Source organism: Mytilus trossulus, chromosome 9 (genome assembly GCF_036588685.1).
Source record: "Mytilus trossulus isolate FHL-02 chromosome 9, PNRI_Mtr1.1.1.hap1, whole genome shotgun sequence".
Taxonomy (NCBI): Eukaryota; Metazoa; Mollusca; class Bivalvia; order Mytilida; family Mytilidae; genus Mytilus; species Mytilus trossulus.
This window is the reverse complement of record NC_086381.1, coordinates 43,394,734-43,418,050: the sequence shown is the minus strand read 5'-3', so window position 1 is coordinate 43,418,050 and position 23,317 is coordinate 43,394,734. Positions and strand designations below refer to the sequence as shown.

General features: G+C 29.5%; 2 protein-coding genes across 7 annotated transcripts in view; one reads left to right on the top strand and one right to left on the bottom strand.

Annotated features, from left to right (window-relative positions):
• LOC134682954 (uncharacterized) overlaps positions 1-14,506 on the top strand; it is a 35,950-nt gene extending 21,444 nt beyond the window's left edge. The window contains exons 10-11 of one of the 4 annotated variants that reach the window (XR_010100936.1): positions 520-642; positions 1,540-1,713. Coding sequence is in view for 3 of the 4 variants with exons in the window: in XM_063541896.1 (XP_063397966.1) it covers positions 520-642; positions 1,540-1,802 (386 nt within the window). In the remaining variant the exon portion in view is untranslated. Of the gene's footprint in view, positions 1-519; positions 643-1,539; positions 3,896-14,420 lie in introns of those variants that run through there. The other 3 variants (XM_063541896.1, XM_063541898.1, XM_063541897.1) reach the window with 3 other exon arrangements.
• LOC134682956 (sentrin-specific protease 1-like) lies at positions 9,637-23,006 on the bottom strand. Of its 3 annotated transcripts, XM_063541899.1 has the most exons (18): positions 22,850-23,006; positions 22,260-22,328; positions 21,783-21,851; positions 21,307-21,375; positions 20,857-20,901; positions 19,590-19,714; positions 18,555-18,693; positions 18,189-18,306; positions 17,595-17,774; positions 16,376-16,442; positions 15,921-15,950; positions 15,201-15,299; positions 14,813-14,908; positions 14,101-14,205; positions 13,679-13,780; positions 13,094-13,151; positions 12,112-12,180; positions 9,637-11,719 (listed from the first exon to the last, which is right to left on the bottom strand). In XM_063541899.1, exons 7-18 carry the CDS (start codon positions 18,648-18,650, stop codon positions 11,648-11,650), a joined length of 1,092 nt encoding a protein of 363 aa, XP_063397969.1. In that variant the 5' UTR covers positions 18,651-18,693; positions 19,590-19,714; positions 20,857-20,901; positions 21,307-21,375; positions 21,783-21,851; positions 22,260-22,328; positions 22,850-23,006; the 3' UTR covers positions 9,637-11,647. The 3 variants fall into 3 exon arrangements, with proteins under 3 accessions (XP_063397969.1, XP_063397972.1, XP_063397970.1); XM_063541902.1 differs by lacking the exon at positions 13,094-13,151; XM_063541900.1 differs by lacking the exon at positions 21,783-21,851.
• Positions 23,007-23,317: the final 311 nt, after the last annotated feature.

The following is a 23,317-nucleotide window of genomic DNA, read 5'->3' as shown; positions in this document are numbered from 1 at the left end:
TATATGAATATGTTGACATCTAAAGATTGGTCGTTTTGTGATATCATATATCAGTATGTTTAACAGCTACAATTAAGAGCTTTGTTTAAAGGTATATACAAAAACCTTCCCTTGAAAACATTACTTTCTAACCATATAACATATAATGACATATGCGCTCTCAATCTCCAAATAATGTACCAAAGTAAAAGTAATAGTAAAACTAGTAAAACTGTTATTTGGATGGAGAGTTGTCTCATTGGCACTCACACCACATCTTCTATATCTATAAAATACAAGAAACAAAATTCACAGTAATCCCAAACAAGAATGGAGAGATCTATCAATATTGAGCCACCTCAAAGTGTTCAATTTGTAATATGACTATCATTATAGATACAGAAGGTTTATTTAACTTCATTTGAATTTGATTAGTAGTGATTGACATGTCATTTTTAAATATTTAATTTTATATAAGGGATTAACTGGACATAATATCAATAATGTTGGTGTTGATTTCATTATTTGGTTAATTTGCAGCTCCTAAGCTTATTATCTATGATAATGCATGCAACCTGCATCAGTACTGTCTAAACAGAGACCCTGTGTTTTTCCAACATTCTTGGTTTTTGGTTGATCGTTTTCATTGGTGCAATCATGTTGGTAAGTATGTTTCAATACATAAAAATATTGTAAAAGCTGTCATTTATAAAAGCAATAAGGGAAAATGTATATATTTAATGTTCAACACTAAAAGTGTTTATCAGAATGTCAGCATAGATAGAAGATAGAAAGACTTAATAGTAGATTATTGTAGGAAATAAGTAAATACTTAACAAATTTTCTTTCAACATCCAAACAAAAAAAGCCGGTAATTAAGTTGATCAAAGGTTTGCTTTGCATGCATTTATAAAAGAGCTGTAATATTTGGTCAAATTTATCTATTATCACTTTTTTTATTCAATACTTTATAGTATGTTGATATACTTTCATACAAGATATTAGTCAAAGTCTGAAAAAATAAAATAGTTTAAGTGCAAAATGTTGTTTTGGAAAGAAGATATATATTTAAATAAAATAAAAGACATACAGATATAAAATATTGTCTCCATTTCAAGTAGTGGAAAATTCTACTTTATCTTATTAGAGATGACACATTATGCAAAAGGGGTGAAACATGCAAGGAAAAATATAACAATAAACAGAGCAAAACCAATTTACAAAATTAAAACAGAATGGAATATACATTCAAAAGCCTTTGACGGGAAGGTAATAAGTTGATATAGTATATTATTTAATAATAATAATTATAATAATAATTCTTTATTTAAAGAGGGTTACACAGTTAGCTGTCCCTTGTAGAACATATATTGCACTTGCAAGCTCGTGCAATATAAAATTCTATTTGGAACAATATTCCTCAATATTCATGCAATAACCCTATAATATAATTCTAAGCACATATATTTCAAATGGAACCCATTCAAATTTTTGTCTTATTTACATTTAAAATGAATTAAATGCTCATGCAAATAACATATAATGCCATCTTTTTTTCAGGTTGTCATATAGGATATAATCTAGATAACTACCTACAATATAAATGGATCAACTCACAGGTTGCAGAACAAAGAAATAGCACATTGAAAAAACTGAAGAGTATGCTCTCTTATATGAATTTAAAAAATTTTACAACTCATTGTAATTTTTTTTTATGGTTTCGTAACATGTTAACCCTAGCTCGTATGGACAATGATCTATTTGTAAACACTGATTTCAAGCTTTTTTGCCATCTGAGTAAAGTGTATACTACATGTAAATGAATCAGTTCAATTAACTTTATGAAAACAGAATTCTCATTCTGTTCAGATAAGATTGTATGATCATATTCATCAAAGTAACTAGGCTAATGTTTTATTTTACATCAGATATTTGTTTGTCTTAAAAAAGATAAATTAATATGGCTGCTATCAAAATATGGTTTTTGATTACACACTCAAGTAACATTGTTTCCTATTCATCTGTTATTTCAAGATATAATTTTGTTGAAATGCACTAGAAACTTGCTTACTGAAAAGAACTTACCAGGCATGAAGAAAAACGTGCGACTTATTAGTTCAGGATGAGGACAACTTAAAAAATGTTGGTTTAGGCCTGTGGGTATTTTTCAACCATGTTTTAAAATTCTGTTAAATTAACTGATTCTTACAAAGACTTTTACTTTAAATGAATGTATAATTATTTTTTTAATAGATCCATGAGGTGAACATTCAATATTGTAAGAATGGAAGTGAAGAGAAATTATTCATAATTCACATGTCTGTCTCTGTTAAACTCGAGTACAAAGTTAAAAAGCATTGTTAACCTAAAAATCTGAAAAAAATTGCCTTAATAGGCTTAGATAAGCCTTACACTTCATTGTTTTAGCTGTCTGGTACTAGTGATGTAGTCACAGTATCCATTCATGATGTTATAAAAGTAAGGAATTACACAATATGAAGTTAGTTATAAGATATCTTGTGTCAAAATAATTAACTTATCTAATTTACATCTTGATATCAGATAAGACTTTGTAGTCTGTAATCTATATATGACTTTATTCATGGTAAATTTTTTCAGAACTTCTGTTTGATATTTTCTTCTGCATTTGACAGCATAAACAAAAAACATTGATGTTAAACACTTTCCAGGTTTCGAAATTGTATCAAAGTTTTTCTTCACATAACATTGTCAGGTATAATATTGCATTACATTATATTTTATAACAAAACTTGTATTTAATCATTACCTTGAAATTTTAACATGTGATATTTCCAATTATATTTTTCATTGATTGAAGCATTTTTGCGTTCTTTTGAATATACTATGACACATTTATATCTATTTATATACTAGGTAGATTCTAGGACAATAAATCTTAAACCATTATTTGCCCTGGCATTAAAGTGGTTTTGCCAACTTTCTCTCTTCTGATGCATGAAACAAGCAAATTATATAAAGAATGTTTATTGCAAGTTTTATAAAGAGATATTACACTAGAAATGAAAAGAACATTTTGTAGTAGAGTACATGTACATCATTTAAGGGTGTTGATTGTGTTAACATAGATGTCTATTTGTTAAATGATATTTGTGAACTGTTTATTTTGCATAAATCTGATGTCAGAGTGGATCTCTTTTTGATTGATTTTTATTGTTAGGATAGGGATTATTGTTATTTAAGCTTGCTTTTTGGATATGAGCCACCTTTAAGACATTTGGTCTTTAATTGAGAGTTGTCTCCTTTCATTAAATGCAGTGTATTTTAATTGGAATTGGAAATTTAAATGGTATTCTTTTTTAAATGTTTGCCTATATTTCTTCAGTAATTAGAACAAGAGAGAGTGTGAGAGAAAGAAAGAGAGAGGGAGAGATGCAAGCAAGGTGGGTCTGTGTAGGTGAATGTAGGACAGAAAGTTACAGGACAAAAAGTCACAATTATTTTTTTCTGATTATTTTCTTTGAATAAAACACACTTATTTATACAAAAATATTTTTGTATTTTTCTTGAACTATTGTATATAATGTTGAAAAAGAAAATGTCAAGGTGGCTTGGGTCTTAAATGACTTCATGGTGCCAAGAAATCTTTCTTCTGCATGATTAAAATTAAATAAATCTTTATTTTTCCAGTATAATGACACATTTCCTTATCTTTAATTTGAATATATGTAAAAAAGATATATATTAAAAGACTTTCTCTTACATATTCAAACAATTGTCAACAGATTACTTGTGACTTTTTGTCCTGTGACTATCTGTCCCTTTACATGTGTAAGTTCATATCCCATTACTTATAATGTACTTATTTTATAATAATGATAATATTAAATATGATGGCGGATGCAAAGAAAATATTGGAAATAAAAGTGATATTTTTTCTCTAAGTTTTGTTATTTTCCTCTTTAGTACCAAATGAAATCTGGTAGGAATAGGATGACACTATAAAATGTACTGAATGTAATGAAATAGAGATAAAATATTTCCTTTTTAAAATCAAAACTGTGCTGTTAGCTGAAAACCAAGAAAATGTGACACCTTATTTATTATAAAGAATTTGTGTAAAATATAATGATTATTTGAAGAATTAACTGGAACAAATATTTCCCTGAAAAAGTTGATACTGAATGTTTGCAATTACTTATATCTTTTTATGCCCCACCTACAATAGTAGAGGGGCATTATGTTTTCTGGTCTGTGGCTCCGTTCCTTCGTCTGTGGTTCTGTTCTTCTGTCTGTGCATCCGTTCGTTCAGGTTAAATTTTTTGGTCAAGGTAGTTTTTGATGAAGCTGAAGTCCAATTAACTTGAAACTTAGTACACTTGTTGCTTATGATATGATCATTCTAATTTTAAAGCCAAATTCGACTTTTGACTTCAATTTCACGGTCCACTGAACATATAAATGAAAGTGAAAGTTTCAGGTTAAAGTTTTTGGTCAAGGTTGTTTTTGTAAAATTGAAGTCTAATCAACTTGAAACTTAGTAAATATGTTCCCTATAGAATAATCTTCATAATTTTGATGCCAAATTAGATTATTATCCAATTTCACTGACCATGGAACATGCAAAAGGATAGTGCGAGTTGGGCATCAGTCTAATTTGGACACATTCTTGTTGTGAGTTTACTTTAGAAACAGAACACCAAATTTTCCCAAAATACTGCTGTAATAAATGCACAATAAACAATCACAATTACTCTTCCCATCTGTAAAAAAACTAGACATACCAAGAAATGCAATGCTGAAACCATGCATACAATACATCTTCTTTCACAAACATGCACTTATCATACTATTATGCTGTCCAAATCCTGAGATACACACATTGGTATGCTGGTTCATTAGGAAAGTTACTTCAGCTTATATAGTTGAATGATACCATGGATATGTTGAAATCAATCAAATGATTTCTACACACATAAAGAGATAACAAAAATAAATTGCTATCCGAAATCAACTTTGCTAGGAAGTTTAAGATGAAAGTGCCAATCAAAAATTATCAACAGGCAAAAGTAACTTGTTTGTAGTAATAATTTATGGTTGATATACTATGAACATGGTATATGCAAATGCATACTTTATTTCCCTGAAATAGTATGGTTGCTATGTAAAACACTCGTTGTTAAGTAGTTTCTACGGAAAATACCAGTCTGAAACTACTGCATGGAAGAAACCAGCTTGTTTGTATTAAACACTGATTCATCTTAAAAACTAGCATGCACATATAAATAAGTTTTTTATGTCATGTGTTGTATGTGCAATTACATACAAAAAGTATGGTTGCTATGCAAAATCAATGTTACTAGGTAGTTTCTAAGCAAAGCACCACTATGAAAATGTTGCATAGAACAAAATAGCTGGTATGTATAGGTAAAATGTTGTTGGACATCAAATGTTATAGTTACTGGTCCAAAAACATGTGTTGAATGCCTGCAATAGCATGGTTGCTATGGAAAATATATGCTCCTTATAAGTTTTTATGTAAAATATCAATGTATTAATGATGCATCGACAAATCTATTTAGGATGTTCGGATTATTCCATATGCATACTTTGATTACATAAAATAGTTTGGTTGCTATGCAAAATCCATTTTGTAAATAAGATTCTATGCAACGTACTATTCTGAAAATGATGCATGGAACAAAATAGTTGGTATGTTTCAATGATATGTCAAACATGAAATGTAACGGTTAGTGGGGCAAAATACATGCATGAAACACCTGCAGAAGTATGGTTGCTTATCACAATATTATAATTTACGATGTTAAAGGAAAGAGAAAACCTTTTTCAGATTAATGTTATATAACATAATACACCTTAAAAACAGAGAGAAAAGTTTCTTTGACAGAAAGCAGACACAGCAAGTTTGAATTTATGAATAGCTTGCTATGCAACCATCGAGTAACGTGAAAAAAAGTTGAAATTTAATTTGTAGTACTATCCAAAGACTACAGATTGTATGGATATGAACTGGTTCTGTGAGGGCGCTAAAATACCTTTTTCATGAATTGTTCTTCTAGAATATTTCCGGTCTCAATTTGACTTATACACAAGGCAGGATATGTACAATGACTGTTGCAATTGAAGGATTAACATTGAAGGACTGTTAATATTTGCATGTCCAGAATAGGTGGCAACTACCATATACTACATTCAAAATGGTTTCATCTCTGACCTTTTCAGACTTTTAGAGGTTTAGAAGTAAGGGAAAGGAACATGATGAGAACAATTTCAAAATTTATGTTTTTCTAAATTAAGAAAAGACATATGAATTTTAACTTTGAAAAGAAGAAATAAGAATATTACCATACAATATTTAATGGGAAATACCTGAACGTATAAGATGTGTGCATGCTGATTTTTATTTACGAATGATGTCCTTGTACCATGCAAAGTCAAGATAAAATTAGTAAATTAATATATGATACAGCAAATAATACAAGACTAACCTCTTTTATTATTCTTAATCTTAGTTTCTTGTGTATAATTTGGAGTTCATTGGGGCGTTCATTATCACGGAACAAGTATATATATTTGTGTAGGGGCAAGTCGAAGGACGCCTCCGGGTGCGGTAATTTCTTGCTGTATTGAAGACCTAACTCAGTCTAGAGGTTCCTGACTAGGTAAAGGCGAAAAAAAAAAAATTGCGGCGGGGTTAAACATGTTTCTGAGATTTCAACCCTCCCCCTATACCTCCAGCCAATGTAGAAAAGTAAATGCCTCACAATACGCACATACAAATTCAGTTCTAATTTTAGAAGATGTAACCAAAGAAAAGTCTGATTTTAGAAGAAGTAACCAAAGAAAATAAACAATAATAAATAACAACAGACTACTAGCAGTTAACTGACATGCCAGCCTTACTCTACAATTACGTGTAAACTGATTGAAAGAATATGTCTTTATCATATGAATATCAGGCCCAATCCTTAACAGATATTTAACTAATTTTTTGGGGGGTCATTTTGACAGCTATATATATAACAACTTTATGCTTTATTGTTTCAAATTTGAGACATAATTCAAAATACAAAATAAGAAAGTAACGGATTATATATAATTATAAAAATTCTAGACGATCCAGTACATAGTAAATTTGCTGGTTGATCCTTTTTATACACTTCTATATAAATATGTTTATTTTAAAGCATCCTTTAATATAGATATTTCAGCTGATCTGTAACTAGTCCATCAAATTAACAGATTTTGAGTTGATGTTTATACGAATTCTATATACAGAATGAACACAGCCATGTATCACATCACTATTGGTGACGATAAATCTGTTGTAAAATTGTCACTGGCTAAGACGTATATATCCATATGACTTCAAATAAGTGAATCTAAACAATCAAAGATGGCTATACTAGGACACCTGAGGAAATATGTAGTACTCCGAATAGATGGATGTCTATTAATTTGTAAACGAAATTGTTGCAATGACTTTTTTATTCAAATAAACAGACCCCAGATAACAGAAAGAATGGCAAAAATAAAGAGTGCTTTGCTTACAGCGGTTTTATTAATCTTTTGTTTTTATATCAATATAATTATAAAAATCGTCTTATGGATGCACTCCTTAATCTTGCAAGTTTTCACAGTGCTTTACTCTTGGGATCATTTGGAGCATTATATACTTCACTGTTGCCTTGTTGGTAGGTGTCCAGTAGCAAATATTTCATGTATATTTAGAGTAAACGAAAAAAATATTGCAATTAACTATTATTGTACAGTTTAGTTTATTGCTAAATTAGCTGTGTCGTTGGTTCGTTAGTTTTCTCTCTCAAATGGTTTTACAGTTTCATCTCTGTGCATGTTAAAGCTGACTATGCAGTATCAGCTTTGCTCATTGTTTAAGCCGTACGGTGACGTATAATTGTTTTTTTTTTTGTGTCATTTGGTCAATTTTGGAGAGTTGTCTCATTTGAAATCATACCATATCTTTATTTTTTGAAAGCACCAGGGCTTAAACAGAAAAAAACAACAGACAAACAACAGTACACAAAGAAAGTCATGGAATACTGAACCCCGAAAAAACCACCAAGGGTGATATCAGGTGCTACTGAACTGTAAACTGGTCCTAGTTAACGTATGCCCTCCTGTGTTTGTGAAAATAGTAACCAGAGCAAAAGTATAAGAGATAGGTCATATTCAAGATGAACAAATAAAATTAACGAAGAGAGTTTCCCCCCCCCCCCAACACACTTGGAACTATTGGTTTGATGGCTTTCTGGTTAGCAGCAATGAAATATAAGCCCTGGAAGATATGGGTTACTTCTTTCTTCCTAAGGCATAAGTAAAATATATAGAACAGAACAAGTCTCCAAAAGAGGAGCACAGTTAGTTCCCATCGGAATGCAGTGTTTATTGAATGTACAGCTCATGGTTAGATGTCCTTACCCTGGGGTTATCTGCTAGATTGTCATTTCTTAAACACAGCTTACAACTCATATAAGGTCATGTAAATACAAAGGTATATACATCAGTTGCTATATTTAAAATTTGTCTGATTTTTAAACTTGGTTCTGTTGATTCATTAATTGGGTACTAAAATCCAATTTTATACAGGATCAGCCTTCATTACAACCATTAACAAAGCACAGGCTGATAAATCCAATTTTATACAGGATCAGCCTTCATTACAACCATTAACAAAGCACAGGCTGATAAATCTAATTTTATACAGGATCAGCCTTCATACAACCATTAACAAAGCACAGGCTGATAAATCCAATTTTATACAGGATCAGCCTTCATTACAACCATTAACAAAGCACAGGCTGATAAATCCAATTTTATACAGGATCAGCCTTCATTACAACCATTAACAAAGCACAGGCTGATAAATCCAATTTTATACAGGATCAGCCTTCATTACAACCATTAACAAAGCACAGGCTGATAAATCCAATTTTATACAGGATCAGCCTTCATTACAACCATTAACAAAGCACAGGTTGATAAATCCAATTTTATACAGGATCAGCCTTCATTACAACCATTAACAAAGCACAGGCTGATAAATCCAATTTTATACAGGATCAGCCTTCATTACAACCATTAACAAAGCACAGGCTGATAAATCCAATTTTATACAGGATCAGCCTTCATACAACCATTAACAAAGCACAGGCTGATAAATCCAATTTTATACAGGATCAGCCTTCATACAACCATGAACAAAGCACAGGCTGATAAATCCAATTTTATACAGGATCAGCCTTCATACAACCATTAACAAAGCACAGGCTGATAAATTCAATTTTATACAAGATCAGCCTTCATACAACCATTAACAAAGCACAGGCTGATAAATCCATTTTATACAAGATCAGCCTTAATGGCAACCATTAACAAAAGAAGGCCTGATATGTGCCCAATCTAAATAAAAGTAATCAACATAGGTTTAAGGCTGATAAAATACCATTCTATACCGGATTAACATTTATTCAACCGTCAAAATGAGTAAATCTTAATTATTAAATTGTGCAAAGTAGACAAAAAAGCATTAAATTTTTAATGGAAAGATTATGAATATTACAAAACATATATTAGTATACAAAATACACAAATTATATAGTTTCACCTGTATAGCTTAAACACTTCAAAGCTTTAAACATATAGATTGTGAAAGTAGACAGCTATGAATGACAGGAAAGTTCTAATATAAACAAGTTGGATAATGTTTATCTTGTGTAAGGAAGGAACAAAGTAGTGAATACTGATGGCAATACTATAATCTGAAGGTAAAATATAATGAATGTGGAATATGTAGTTATGTTTAATTTCCTTCACCAAACTTAATAGACTGAAACCAACTTATGGGTACAAGTTATGGAATGGCAGTAAAAAAAATCTGATAGTGTGTATGGGCAGCTGTAACTAATTTATGACAATTACAAAATACAAATAGACATTTATCAAATGAACACACAAATAATACAAATCAAATTAATGTTTTTTTACAAAACAACCAGCAGGTATGAAAGGTCACTCCAAGCAAAAACATGAGAACAGAAGGCATCACATTATCTACTTAAAAAGTGTAACTGGTTTAATCAATATGAATTATTATTAAGAAGAACAGGGAATCAACATTTAAGGTGAAAATAGAATTTGGAAAACCATAGAAGCAAGACAAAAAAAATAAAAAAATTATAAAGCTGTCTAAAATATTGAAGAACATAAGTGAATACCTAAAATATGTTACAGTAAATGTAAAAACTAAAGTCCATGAAAAGACAAAAATACCAGTTTATGCTACAATTGAAAGTTTCATACTTCATATATAACATATGTAATATGTAACGTTAATGGTGTTCATTAAGATAATAAAAAATGAGGCTTTTGAAAAATACACATCCATTAGTCATACCTTTCTGATTACCCATAACCAAGACACAAGATTCAAAGTCTTATTATCCTCAGAAACAAAAGTGTACAAGAGGTCATAATATACATACATACATAAATAGACAAAATATCTGTACAGTAATGACAATACAATTATGAAAAACATGTATATACAACAACAGAAAACAGACTATTTATTATTTGAACTTGGAACTATTTTCAATAATGGAATTTGCTTGATTTCTTGTTATAGAATTTTTGGATAAATGGCATGTTTTTTCTTTCATGAAATGTTCTGTGCTGCGCACACAACACTTTCTATCAATACAAAGAAAATAGTATATTTTCAATAGAATGCACTGTACCGTAACCAAAATACATTGTCCGGAAAGTGTTATTAATCGCTCAAACCCAAAAAAACATGGAATGTAATAAAAAAAAAAATAAACACAAGAAATTATGGAAATTCCATAATTAAAAATAATTCCAAGTTCAAATAATAGCCTGTTAGGAGCTAACACACAATAAACCAATGCTATGCTAACCCATAGGTAACCTAATTAAATAGTTGACAAAATTGATCACTCATACAATTGTAGTGCACATATATAAGTACCAATATTATATATTAAGAAAAAAAATTCTTTGAGAAAAAGAAAAATTATATATCTTAATTGATGTATTTTTAGATATAATAATATTCTGATAAGAATAAAGAGTATCCTAGTAAAATATATGTACTTTTTTTTCATCAGTTAACTGAATTAGCTAGTTTAAAGACTTCAATGAAAATAATATCAGTTTGGTTTTTTTACGCGTAAGCTAACTGAAACCAAGTGAATTGAATTTTAAAGCAAACAGTAAGGCAATTTGAATAAGCATAATACATGACAAAAGTGTTAAGTATATTGCCAAAATCTATTGAAAAACTACACAAATGAAATATTTTTATACTCGGCTCAGGGGATATAAACTCTTAAGCGGGGAATGTCACAGTAAATACCCTGTCTGAGACCTGAATAACATATAATACACTGTACTTATATGGGACAAAGTTTTTGTACATATTTTAAGTAAGCTCACAATATCCTAGAATTCCAAGTTTTATTGTGAACCCAATGAAAGTTTACCACACTGTTAGTTCTAAAAAGTTTATTTCTGTATTCTTTTTTTACTACAGTTTCAAAGAATTGGCATGCATGTTTTATTTTTGTTGTTCATTTATGAATACATCATGATATCAACTTTTATCTTTACATTGATAGTTCACAAAAGTTTAGTACATTTTTTTAATTATCTTGAGAAGTTGCGATCTGCCTTTAACTTTCCAATCTGCAAGATTCCCATTCTGAAAAATAATATATGCTATGAAATAGAAATTAAGAAACATATTATTTTTGGGTCTATCTTTTACTGAAAGACATCTATTTTCTACTTTTTTACTTATTGAGTATTTATTTCATTTGACCTTTTTACTTTGTAAAGTGATTCTATGAAGTTGTCGGTGTGAGCATGTGTAGTATTATTTCCTTTCATTTCATTTATATTGCATGTGTTTCATGATAAATGCAGGATATTCAATTAAATTTATTGACGTCTTGGTGTAAATTAATGGCAATATGCTACTTGTGTTTTTATTTTGTTGAAAAGTATAAATTGCAGTAATTATAACTAGTACGTTCATGATGCACTTCGGTATGTGAGCAGTATGTATATATATATATATATTAAAAACAGTACCTTCATTAAACATTCAGCATATCCAACTACAAATACGCCACAATCATTCCCATTTTGCTGCTTTTGAACCTATAAAAACAAACCTCTATTATGTAAAGAATTATGAACAGAAATGGCCATTTTGCAAACATGTTAGTGTAACAAAATCTTAAAAAAAAATGACATTCAAATTGTTTCAGAATATTTAGACAGAAATTTATAACCAGAATCGATATTTTGCTTAGAGCAACACTTTCTTTCAACTTTTTCAGTTTTTTTTGTAATACAATGATATAGCTGTAGAATTGTACAGAATGGTTATGGTTTACAGATTTTATAGTTGTGTATCTTGGAAAAGCACTTACATCCACTTTCTTTGATTTTTGGTAGATAGTTGTCTTATTGGCACGCATTCCACAACTCTTCATTTTTATATTGTTTTCAAAAGAAAAGTGTAAATGACTAATAATTAAGGTAATAGCAAGTCTGTTGTCCCTTAAGGATGTACTTAGGTGAGGTTTTTCCATACAATACAATGTTATATATTTTGGCCCATAACACCCATTTTTTTTTTTCATAAAAGACTTTATAACTCATAGAAGGTCATATACCAATATTTTAGAAGATTCTTGATTTTCTTTGTTTTGTTTTGAAACCCAAATCTTACGAATGGAAATATAAGGTAAAAGTCTGAGTCAGCCTCTTCCTGTCATATTTTAAATCTCAAATATCTTGAAAAGGAGCCAAAATCACATAAGTACATTTACAATACCTAGTATTGTTCTCATGTTTTGCTTCAATAAAAAGTGGATAACTCAGGACAACAAATTTGCTATTACCCTTTATAACAAGTTAGCCAATAAGCATATATGTAACTATTTATTTCTTACTCTGTGATGTTTTATTGTGGGTATAATTTGACAAAAGAATTTCGCTTTATATATACTACTAATTATCTAATTGCAGGAAATACATATAAAATAGACCAAACAAAACACTTTACCTTTGCATGACTTATTTTAACATCCTCAAAAGATTTGGCATACATTGCAGCAAAGTATCTGCAAAACAGAACAGTATAATAAAAATTGATCTTGATCAATATAGATTTGGATATTGTTAATAGTAAATCAGTGTTTATAACGAATTTGAATAGAATCACAGACTGGTAAAAATCATAACTCTTATCCGTAATTTTTCATTTAAGTAAAAAATTAATATATGAAAATTCTTCTGTTTTCAAGATGTGAATTTTTGTGAAAGGATTTAATCTTGCCCGATTATCATTCTATTATCTAATCATAGGCAAACCAAATAATACTTTGAAAATTGATATTCAAAATGCTTTTTTCATTGCATTTGTAAATAAATATTTAAGATTGATACGTAAAATTATCAAATGTGTAATAGTTAGGATTGTGTTGTTTATGCATAGCGGTAGGTACATTTATGACAAGATGTTTATTCTATCTCTCCATGTTTCAAATTCATAAGAAGATTGACTGATTTGTTTCTATTCAAATTGATTTATGAGATTCAAATTGGTATAAAACTTTTTCCTTAATGAACAATTGTTGTTTATTTTTACCTTCCAAGTGATTGTGCTGTTTTTCTATAGCAACCTCCCATTGAACACATAATGGTTACAGTGAAAGTCTTTGGGCAAAAGGAAGCCAGAATCCAGTGTGTACTGAAACATCAATCATATAAGATAAACTTTTGGTATATCTAACTTAACTAGATGAATACTTTAAAATTATCTGTCTGCCTAAATTTGAATTAATCAAATTCTAAAATTTTTGACCTTTTTTACTATTTTAATTTAAGCATCAATTGAGGAGTCTTGATATTAAGAAATGTGCACTTGTCATTCAAATGATAAACCTGATCTATTTAGTGATATTTACTTTTACAATATCCATTCAAAAGTTTCAATGAATAATAAATTAAATAAGATAATACTTTTAAATATTGAGTTATGATATCAAGATGATACATCACTAAACTAACTTGTCACATATAGGGATCAGTATTAACCGCTTCTCTTCAAAAGGTATTCTTCTGCTATAGGCATTCACAAGGTCTATATTGCAGGAATGTAGGATCAGCCTAGAACTGAAACAGATTTATTAAATTATCCACATGACAACATTATTTAAAAATAAAAGAAGAATGTGTCCATGATGCCCTAGCTTGTAATTATATCTCAAATTCTGAAATTTTCTATTTACATGGGAAAGATTTTACTTCTAATAAAATTTAAAAAAAAAATTTTTTTTATAAAAAATTACATAGCCCCATGCAGTAAGATAACTTTTGTTTACTTTCAGTGAAACAGTTGACTTTGAGAGGCAATCTCCTGATTTTTATAATGGTTTGAAGACAAGGTAACATTAGCAAAAATCAAGAGTTCTAAGTGAAGCAAAATGTCTTATTAATTTATTTTGACAATCAAATGATAAAATTTGAGCATGCATGTAGAACTTAAGAATTGTGTTCAATTACTTTAGTATTCAATTCATAGACATTGAATTGTTGATTTAGTTTTATTGATCTAGACAAGAGGTTGACATTAAAAAAGATTGTCACCCTTTCAGCCATATGATATAGTAAATGATTACTCTGTTATTAGCTAATCAAGATATGGCATTTTAATGTGAAGTTTGATAATTTCTTTCCAGATATTTATAAATGCATTGATTGTGATAAATTTAAGTATTACCCATCATCAGGACAATTTTCTTTGGCTAACAGCTTCCTGCTGAAAACTGGATCAAATGTGTAAATCTCTTCTGTTGCATAGGTCTCTTGATGATGTCTTTAGAATACATTATTAATAAATATGTGTTAAAGCATATCAATTGTATATTTTGAAAAACAACTGTATTTTAATTTTTACAAGGGTTTATAATATTTAATTATCAAAACCAACTTTAAGTGTAAAGTAATCTGACTTGTCCAAATTTTTTTAACACAGTTTATTGCTATATTCCTGTTTATTTTATTTTATTTATTCCAGTTACATATACTAATGAATAATGCTGATAACAAACTCTTTTCATAATGATGAATGCTGCATATAAGCAGTACAAGTTATGTAAAGTAATCACCTTATTGCAACATAAATAAGGCTGTCATCCAACCAATGACCTTTTGAAAGTCTGTTTAAGTCACCCTGCCATATTTCATGTCCATATCGGCGAAAAATTCTGTTCCAATAAAATATAAAAATGATATTATTGTTATAATAACTGTATTGATTAAGTGTTTATGACTTTTATATGCCAAGATTGAAAATTTCTTTCATTTGAGAATGAGGTAATATTACAATATCTTATACATTTGTATTCACTTTTAGCTCAGCTTATAATGAAATTGCATATCACAGCTATGTGACGAACACCCAGCCTTAATTACTTTTATTATGGCATATCAGCTACGTTACAATTTTTGAACTGACATTTATTAGTTTGACCCTAACTTATCAAGTCAACAAAGAGAAAAAAAGCACATAAAAAAAATCAATTATCCGGTTATCTGTATATTGAGACAGATTGAGATTGTAAAATATCAGTTTCGAGTCACAAAATGAAGGCTTTCTGATCTTTTTCACTAAGATCACTCAACAAAAAAGCTTCATATTGTGACTGTCAGCTGATATTTTACAATAGCAATATGCAGACAACCTGCTCATTAATAGGTAATGGAAAATACATTTAATAGCAATTAAACTATTGATATATTATGAAATGCAGGTATTATATTGATACACCAATGGATTTTTGTGGTAAACATGGTACACATCATAACTTTTTTTTTTGAATTCTTACACTGAATCTGATTCCATTCCTGGTAAGCATCTGAAATATATAGAAAATGAGTGTTACAGTTTTAAATTTGCATTCTCAATTGAATCTTATTAAATGAAGTATTCTACTATGCAAAAATTAAAGTCTGCTATAACAGACCCGAAATAAAACAATAAAACAAATGACCTTAGTTACGCATTTAAAAAGAGTCATTTAAAAATAAGGAAAAAATATATTAAACAGTAAAACTGGCTATCACTAAATTAATTCCAGGGTCCTGGCATCAGATGGCATTTACATATATTTTTACCTCCATAAAAAGATGCAATAAATTTACCACAGGAGCCATTCATAGTCTTTTAAATATGATTGATTGATTGATTTCAACTGACAGGAGGGTTGGTTTTATTTTAGTTGAAGAAAGTACTTCACAGCCTTATACAGATTCAATAAATAAAAAGATGCATATTAAGTACCCTTTATTATCCTCTTCCAATGTCTGGTAATTGTCTGGGATTTTTGAACGGGTACTTGGGCCATCAGCTGTAGAATATACATATACAAGTTGTTTATCAATCTGACAGATAATCATTTCGTGTAAAATGTAGACAAAATAAAGAAAAGTCTACAGCAATGTTAATATGGAGAAATATTTGTCTTCTAATGAAAGCCTAGGAATCAACCTTCTACAAGAACCATTTAAACTCTAATAAATAAAGATTAAAAGAATTGCCATAAATATTAATAAGTAAAATAGTCCAAGAGTTGTCTCCCATTGGAATTGAACATACCTACAATAAATGTATTCTCCTTCAGATGAAGACTTTTTATGTACCTGTTAGTGGTTAGTTAAAAGTCACATTTCCATCACCATAGGATTAAATAAGATAAAGGAAAATGTTAATCAGTAAAATAGTACAAGAGTTGTCTCCCATTGGAATTGAACCAACCTACAATAAATGTATTCTCCTTCAGATGAAGACTTTTTATGTACCTGTTAGTGGTTAGTTAAAAGTCATATTTCCATCACCATAGGATTAAATAAGATAAAGGAAAATGTTAATAAGTAAAATAGTACAAGAGTTGTCTCCCATTGTAATTAAACCAACCTACAATAAATGTATTCTCCTTCAGATGAAGACTTTAAATGTACCTGTTAGTGGTTAGTTAAAAGTCATATTTCCATCACCAAAGGATTAAATAAGATAAAGAAAAATGTTAATAAGTAAAATAGTACAAGAGTTGTCTCCCATTGGAATTGAACCAACCTACAATAAATGTATTCTCCTTCAGATGAAGACTTTAAATGTACCTGTTAGTGGTTAGTTAAAAGTCATATTTCCATCACCAAAGGATTAAATAAGATAAAGGAAAATGTTAATAAGTAAAATAGTACAAGAGTTGTCTCCCATTGGAATTGAACTAGCCTACAATAGATGTATTCAGATGAAGACGTTCATGTTCTACTCCAGTTAGTCAAAATAATACTTCCATTACCAGGATTAAACAACAGCCAAAATATATATACAGCATTTATAACTGATCTCTTCGTGTTAATTTTTTGTTTAATTTCCCTGAAATCAATGAAAAGATGAAAATGGCAAAAACACAGAATGAAGAATGTAACATTTAGAATAAAAATGCATTTTCTCTATACTTGTTTAATAATATCGGTAAAAGACAGAATTTACATACCTCTCCATAAATCCTTATGGGATAAGGGGTAGAAGTTGTCTCCCTTATCATGATAGATGTGCTGCACTTCTACCCCTTCAGCACAAGGACAGGCACACAAGTAGTCCGTAACCCCCTCTTCATTGTGTATCACCAGCTCTTTCCTAAGGTATCCTGCAGTAAACATTAATGCTGCAGGACCTATAAGGAAACAATAATTGCTTAAAATAATGACTTATGGAAATGTTAGAGACAAATGCAAGGAACACAAATAATTCCTAATTCCTATTTAGTAATGAAAATCAATTGACTTACTTACAAACATTTCATTACATATATAGACTGCAGCCTTTTATTGTCCTTTCCCCTAAACATAATAATAAATATAGGTTAGTACTTTATTCTATGACTCCAGAAACTTCAACTCCATCTTTGCAAAATTTGTGTGAACCTCTCAACATTTGTATGCAGAAATCATAAATGGTCTCACTTTATTTTCAAAAAATACAAATGTGCTATGTTTTTGATCAGATATATACTATACTTTTCCTTTGACATATTAAAATATTTTTGAAGAAAAAAAAACCCATATCATATTCTTGTAAAGTAAGATACCAATTTTTTCATCTGTCAACAGGTTTTTGGCCTCCTCAATTAACAGGTCTCTGACTGTCTTGCTTTGGCCTCTGTTGTTTAGGGCCTTCTTGATGTTGTCCATGTCAACTTTATGATACTACAACAATTCACAATTCACAATTACTTTCATGGAGTTTAAAAGTTCTTTCAGCATTTTCAATTACTTGCCATTTTATTTTGCCCCCAATTATGCATATGCAAATGATGATTAACTTTAAAAAAAAAAACCCAGCTTAACAGGTTAATACCAATTTTATTTAGTTTTAAAACCCTTACTGATTACTTCAGCTGATATAATGAGGAATTTATCTAACAAAAATAAAGAGCTCTAAAATTAAGACAAACCTGCTGTACATAATGGTCCAAATGGGATTTTGCAAAAAGGTAAACCGCAATTTTTGCAAAATCTGGAAATATGTTCAGGAGGTCGAAAACACTCATCCGACCTTCTCCTGGCACCAAAATATCCGGTCCATTATATGTCCTTGTATTTTACAAGATAAGAAAATATTAGCTGTATAAGACAAGTGCATGAAACAGGTATATAAATTGCAAATTCTCCTTTGAAAATATTTTTCAGAAATAACAAGTATTTTTGACAGCCAAATGAAATTTGCTAACCTATTAAGTTTTGCATATTTAAACATATTCAGATATAGAAGTCACTGGTGAAAAATACAGTTTATCCAAGTCTTAAACCAATGAATGTATATAACATAAACTTAGTCCTCTGTGCAAGATTTTGTCTTTTTTTCAAAACTATTTTTTTTCTCTGTCTGTTATGATAAAACAAATATGGCAGCTCATTAAATGCTGTGTTTTGATTCCAAAGTTTACCAATTGTCACCTTATAGTAAACAATCAACCAAAAAGACATATTGAGCACATTAAATAAGTACAATCAGATAATAGTTAGTTTCAGTGACAGACCCATGCCTGTTGTGTATACAAATTAAAGAATTTCTTCAGGAAAAAGTAAATGTACATAAGATTAATAATGAAAACTATCCATTTTGTTATATGCATATTTTTTTTTTATTTGCGGTTTCATATGACTTAAAAAAATGTATTGTTGCAATTCTTTTGGAAAAATATAAAACACGATGTTTGTCATCTATTTATAAAATCAGATGTTGGTTTTCTCTTTAATATTTGCCGTCAATGGTTTTTTTATTTAATGAAATGTATCAATATGGATGTGCTAATTATAACCCCAAATAATGATTACATAATATTGTTGTTTAAACTTCAGAACAAGTTATGTTTAAAAAAGAAAAAACGGAAAAATATACGCTTTTTTTGGTCATCAAGAACTTTTTACATTATTATGGTTTAGAAATTGATGTAAATATTGAGGTAAATATACAAAAAGGGCAATACCTCAATGGTCTTTTTCTAGGCTGAAACTGTATCTCACCAGTTACCAGGCTGCAGCTCTCCAAACCCCTCAAATCTGTGTTGAAGTTTTGTGAGACGATGTGTCGAATGATATCTGAAGCATTTTTCTATACAAACAAATTTAAAGTTTATTATAATAATTCATTATGATATTATAATGTTGATTTTATATGATAAATGCATTGTCATACAAAAAACCTTTCCCCACTAGAAGAAAAATGATATGACACAAAATATATTCATGAAATGTATTAAGCAGTTTTCTCTAATTTTTGTTCTATTTTTTTACATTTCATGACCGGTGTGAGAAAAATATTTCTCACAATGAAAAATCTGTTCTCAGCGAATGATTGGTTAAAATTTAAATGTGACATTAAATTTTCTTCTTTTCTTCTGAATTTTCTTATTTTGATGTCATGTAAAAAGGAGACCATGCATGATGACTTCACATCCAAAGTACACAACTTTCCTCGAAATATTTTAAAAGGAAGGATAAAAATGATAAGACAAACAATTTCCACCACTGTACCTCATGTATTGTGATATTTCTCCACTCTCAACAGTTAAATCTTAACTATCAAAAAATAATACACTTGTTGCAGTTGTATTCATCATATAAACAGTTAACACATTTAACGTCCTATCATTTTTCTTATGGTTTAAATGGAGAAATGGTTCAATTTTGAAAAAAAAACATACTCCTGAGATGTTTTCAAATAATTCCTTTATTGGATAACTGCTGGTGCTTTAAAAAAAAATCAAAAGAAATGATTTATACCATAATATTAAAAAAAATGCACTCTTATTAGGACAAGGAATGAAACAGACATCACAATAAAATTGAGAATGGAAATGGGGAATGTGGCAAAGAGACAACAACCTGACCATAGAAAAAACAATAGCAGAAGGTCACAAATAGGTCTTCAATGTAGCGAGAAATTATTGCACCTGGAGGTGTCCTACAGCTGGCACCTAAACAAATATATACTAGTTCAGTGATAATGAACACCATCCTAATTTCCAAATTGTACACAAGAAACTGAAATTAAAATAATACAAGATGAACAAAGGCCAGAGGCTCCTGACTTTGGAAAGGCACAAAAATGGGGCAGGGGTTGAACATGTTTATGAGATATCAATCCTCCCCCTATATAAACATGCTTTATATTTTAAAGAACGCATATACAAGTTGTTATGTTTGTCAAAATATTTGTCTACATGCTGGCCACCGGGCTTTAATATATTTAACCTTGTCAATTGCTTGCGCCAATGGAGATATCTGCTTTTCTGCTGTCTACAAAACATAAAAAAGATATGTCTCAATAATAATAGTTTATAATGTCGATGAAAAAGATTTTAATATTTAAGCTAGTTTTTTATGTTCATATTATCTTTTTTCCATTTTTCCAATGACAAAGATCATTTTCATCTGCAGTTATATTTCTTTATATTTGTATTGAATAATCATGGCTGATTGTCAATATCCAAAGTCAGTAATGAAATCAATCAGAATGTGCTTAAGTCAGGTTTTTTTCATTGGATTATCAAGGCATTTAAAATTAAAGTCTGCAGTTCAATTTTTACGGTTGTGTAATGCTTCAAAAGTAACCTTTTATACCTTAAATTAACACAAATAGATAGTTGAATCTGTATTGATATATAATCAAATTACTTATTTTTTTCCTGAACAGATTCTTACATTATACTCTTCTTTGGATATACTAGCTCCTTCCACCTCAGTCTCTACCTCTATTTCTTCATTCTCAACCTACAGATTTCATAAAATTAGTTTCTTTTAGATTTCATTGAAAAAGAATGTATACAGAATAAATAGTATAAAATATGTGAAAGTTGGAACTGTCGACTGATGCTACCTGAAATGAAGTACTTTTTTATCATCTATTTTTAATTTTTTTATTGAATAATCATGGATGATTGTCCATATCCAAAGTCAGTAATGAAATCAATTAGAATATGCTTAAGTCAGTTTTTTCTTAGGATTATCAAGGCATTTAAAATTAAGTCTGTTGTTCAATTTTTATGGTTGTATAATGCTTCCCCGCTTCATACGAAATGTACTTCGGTCAAAGTCTTTACACCCAAATAAATTTACAAAAAGAAACATTCAATTCCAAATAATCAAATTACTTATTTTTTTCCTGAACAGATTCTTACATTATACTCTTCTTTGGATGTGCTCTTTCCCTCCACCTCAGTCTCTACCTCTATTTCTTCATTCTCAACCTACAGATTTCATAAAATTAGTTTCTTTTAGATTTCATTGAAAAAGAATGTATACAGAATAAGTAGTATAAAATATGTGAAAGTTGGAACTGTCGACTGATGCTACCTGAAATGAAGTACTGTTTTATCATCTATTTTTAATTTTTTTATTGAATAATCATGGATGATTGTCCATATCCAAAGTCAGTAATGAAATCAATTAGAATATGCTTAAGTCAGTTTTTTCTTAGGATTATCAAGGCATTTAAAATTAAGTCTGTTGTTCAATTTTTATGGTTGTATAATGCTTCCCCGCTTCATACGAAATGTACTTCGGTCAAAGTCTTTACACCCAAATAAATTTACAAAAAGAAACATTCAATTCCAAATAATCAAATTACTTATTTTTTTTCCTGAACAGATTCTTACATTATACTCTTCTTTGGATGTGCTCTTTCCCTCCACCTCAGTCTCTACCTCTATTTCTTCATTCTCAACCTACAGATTTCATAAAATTAGTTTCTTTTAGATTTCATTGAAAAAGAATGTATACAGAATAAATAGTATAAAATATGTGAAAGCTGGAACTGTAAAATGATGCTACCTGAAATGAACTACTTTCTTCCCCCCCATAAAAATCTACAGCTTGTTTGCTGTAATCATTTGTACATTTTAAGTACTATAAATTTAAACAGTTTATTTTTAGTACTGTATTAATATTGAGTAGTTCAACGAAATACACATAAAAGTAGATTCCTAAGTTCAATGACTAAGAACTCTACACAAGTGAACTGATAAAAATTATCTTCTGGATATGCATATATACATGGAAATCTGTTGTGTGGTTTCAGAGGAGTTGTGATGACAAGAACAGGACTGACAGACTTTCAGATGGAGAGACAGATAGACAGACAGGTCTTCAACATTGTACCCTCTAGAACTTTGTTGCATGGGGTAAATAATCATTATTTATCTCAATTTTTTAATGAAAGCTATGAATTTCAAATATATTTTCTTACTTTATCTTGGGCATCTTCTTCATCCTTTGCTTGCTCTTTTTTAATTTCCTTTTCTTCTCTTACTACTGGTGTAATCTAATCATATTGTAATTGTTAAAATAAAATTGGAGTGATTTTCAATCTGCCAGAAACTTGATCAATTCATTATATATCTTAAATGAGATATATTCTCTTCTATTTAATATATCTCTGATCTTATGGTACTCAATAATCTGGGTCATATTGATCATTTTGTGTAAAATTATTTTTTCAAATAGATGTATCTGTAATGTTTTTTCTGACTGTAAGAGATACTTTTTCTGTTTGGTTTTGTTTAATATACTTACATGCTTCTTCTTTTAAATCTGATATTAATAATGTGTTTTTTTTTTAAACATATAATGAAGAATGAAGACATTTTAGAATAACAGACAATTGATGACCCATACCATAAAATATTTGGACAATACATTATGCATTTGACCTTTG

Bases quoted from the DNA above. Each gene is read 5' to 3' on its own strand.
- LOC134682956 (XM_063541899.1), bottom strand. From the start codon at position 18,650: ATGAGTGTTTTCGACCTCCTGAACATATTTCCAGATTTTGCAAAAATT. The intron at 16,443-17,594 runs GTATGTAAATTC...TATATTCTACAG, and splicing joins CCATAAGGATTTATGGAGAG to CTGATGGCCCAAGTACCCGT. The intron at 14,206-14,812 runs GTAATACTTAAA...AATCTGTTTCAG, and splicing joins GAAAATTGTCCTGATGATGG to TTCTAGGCTGATCCTACATT.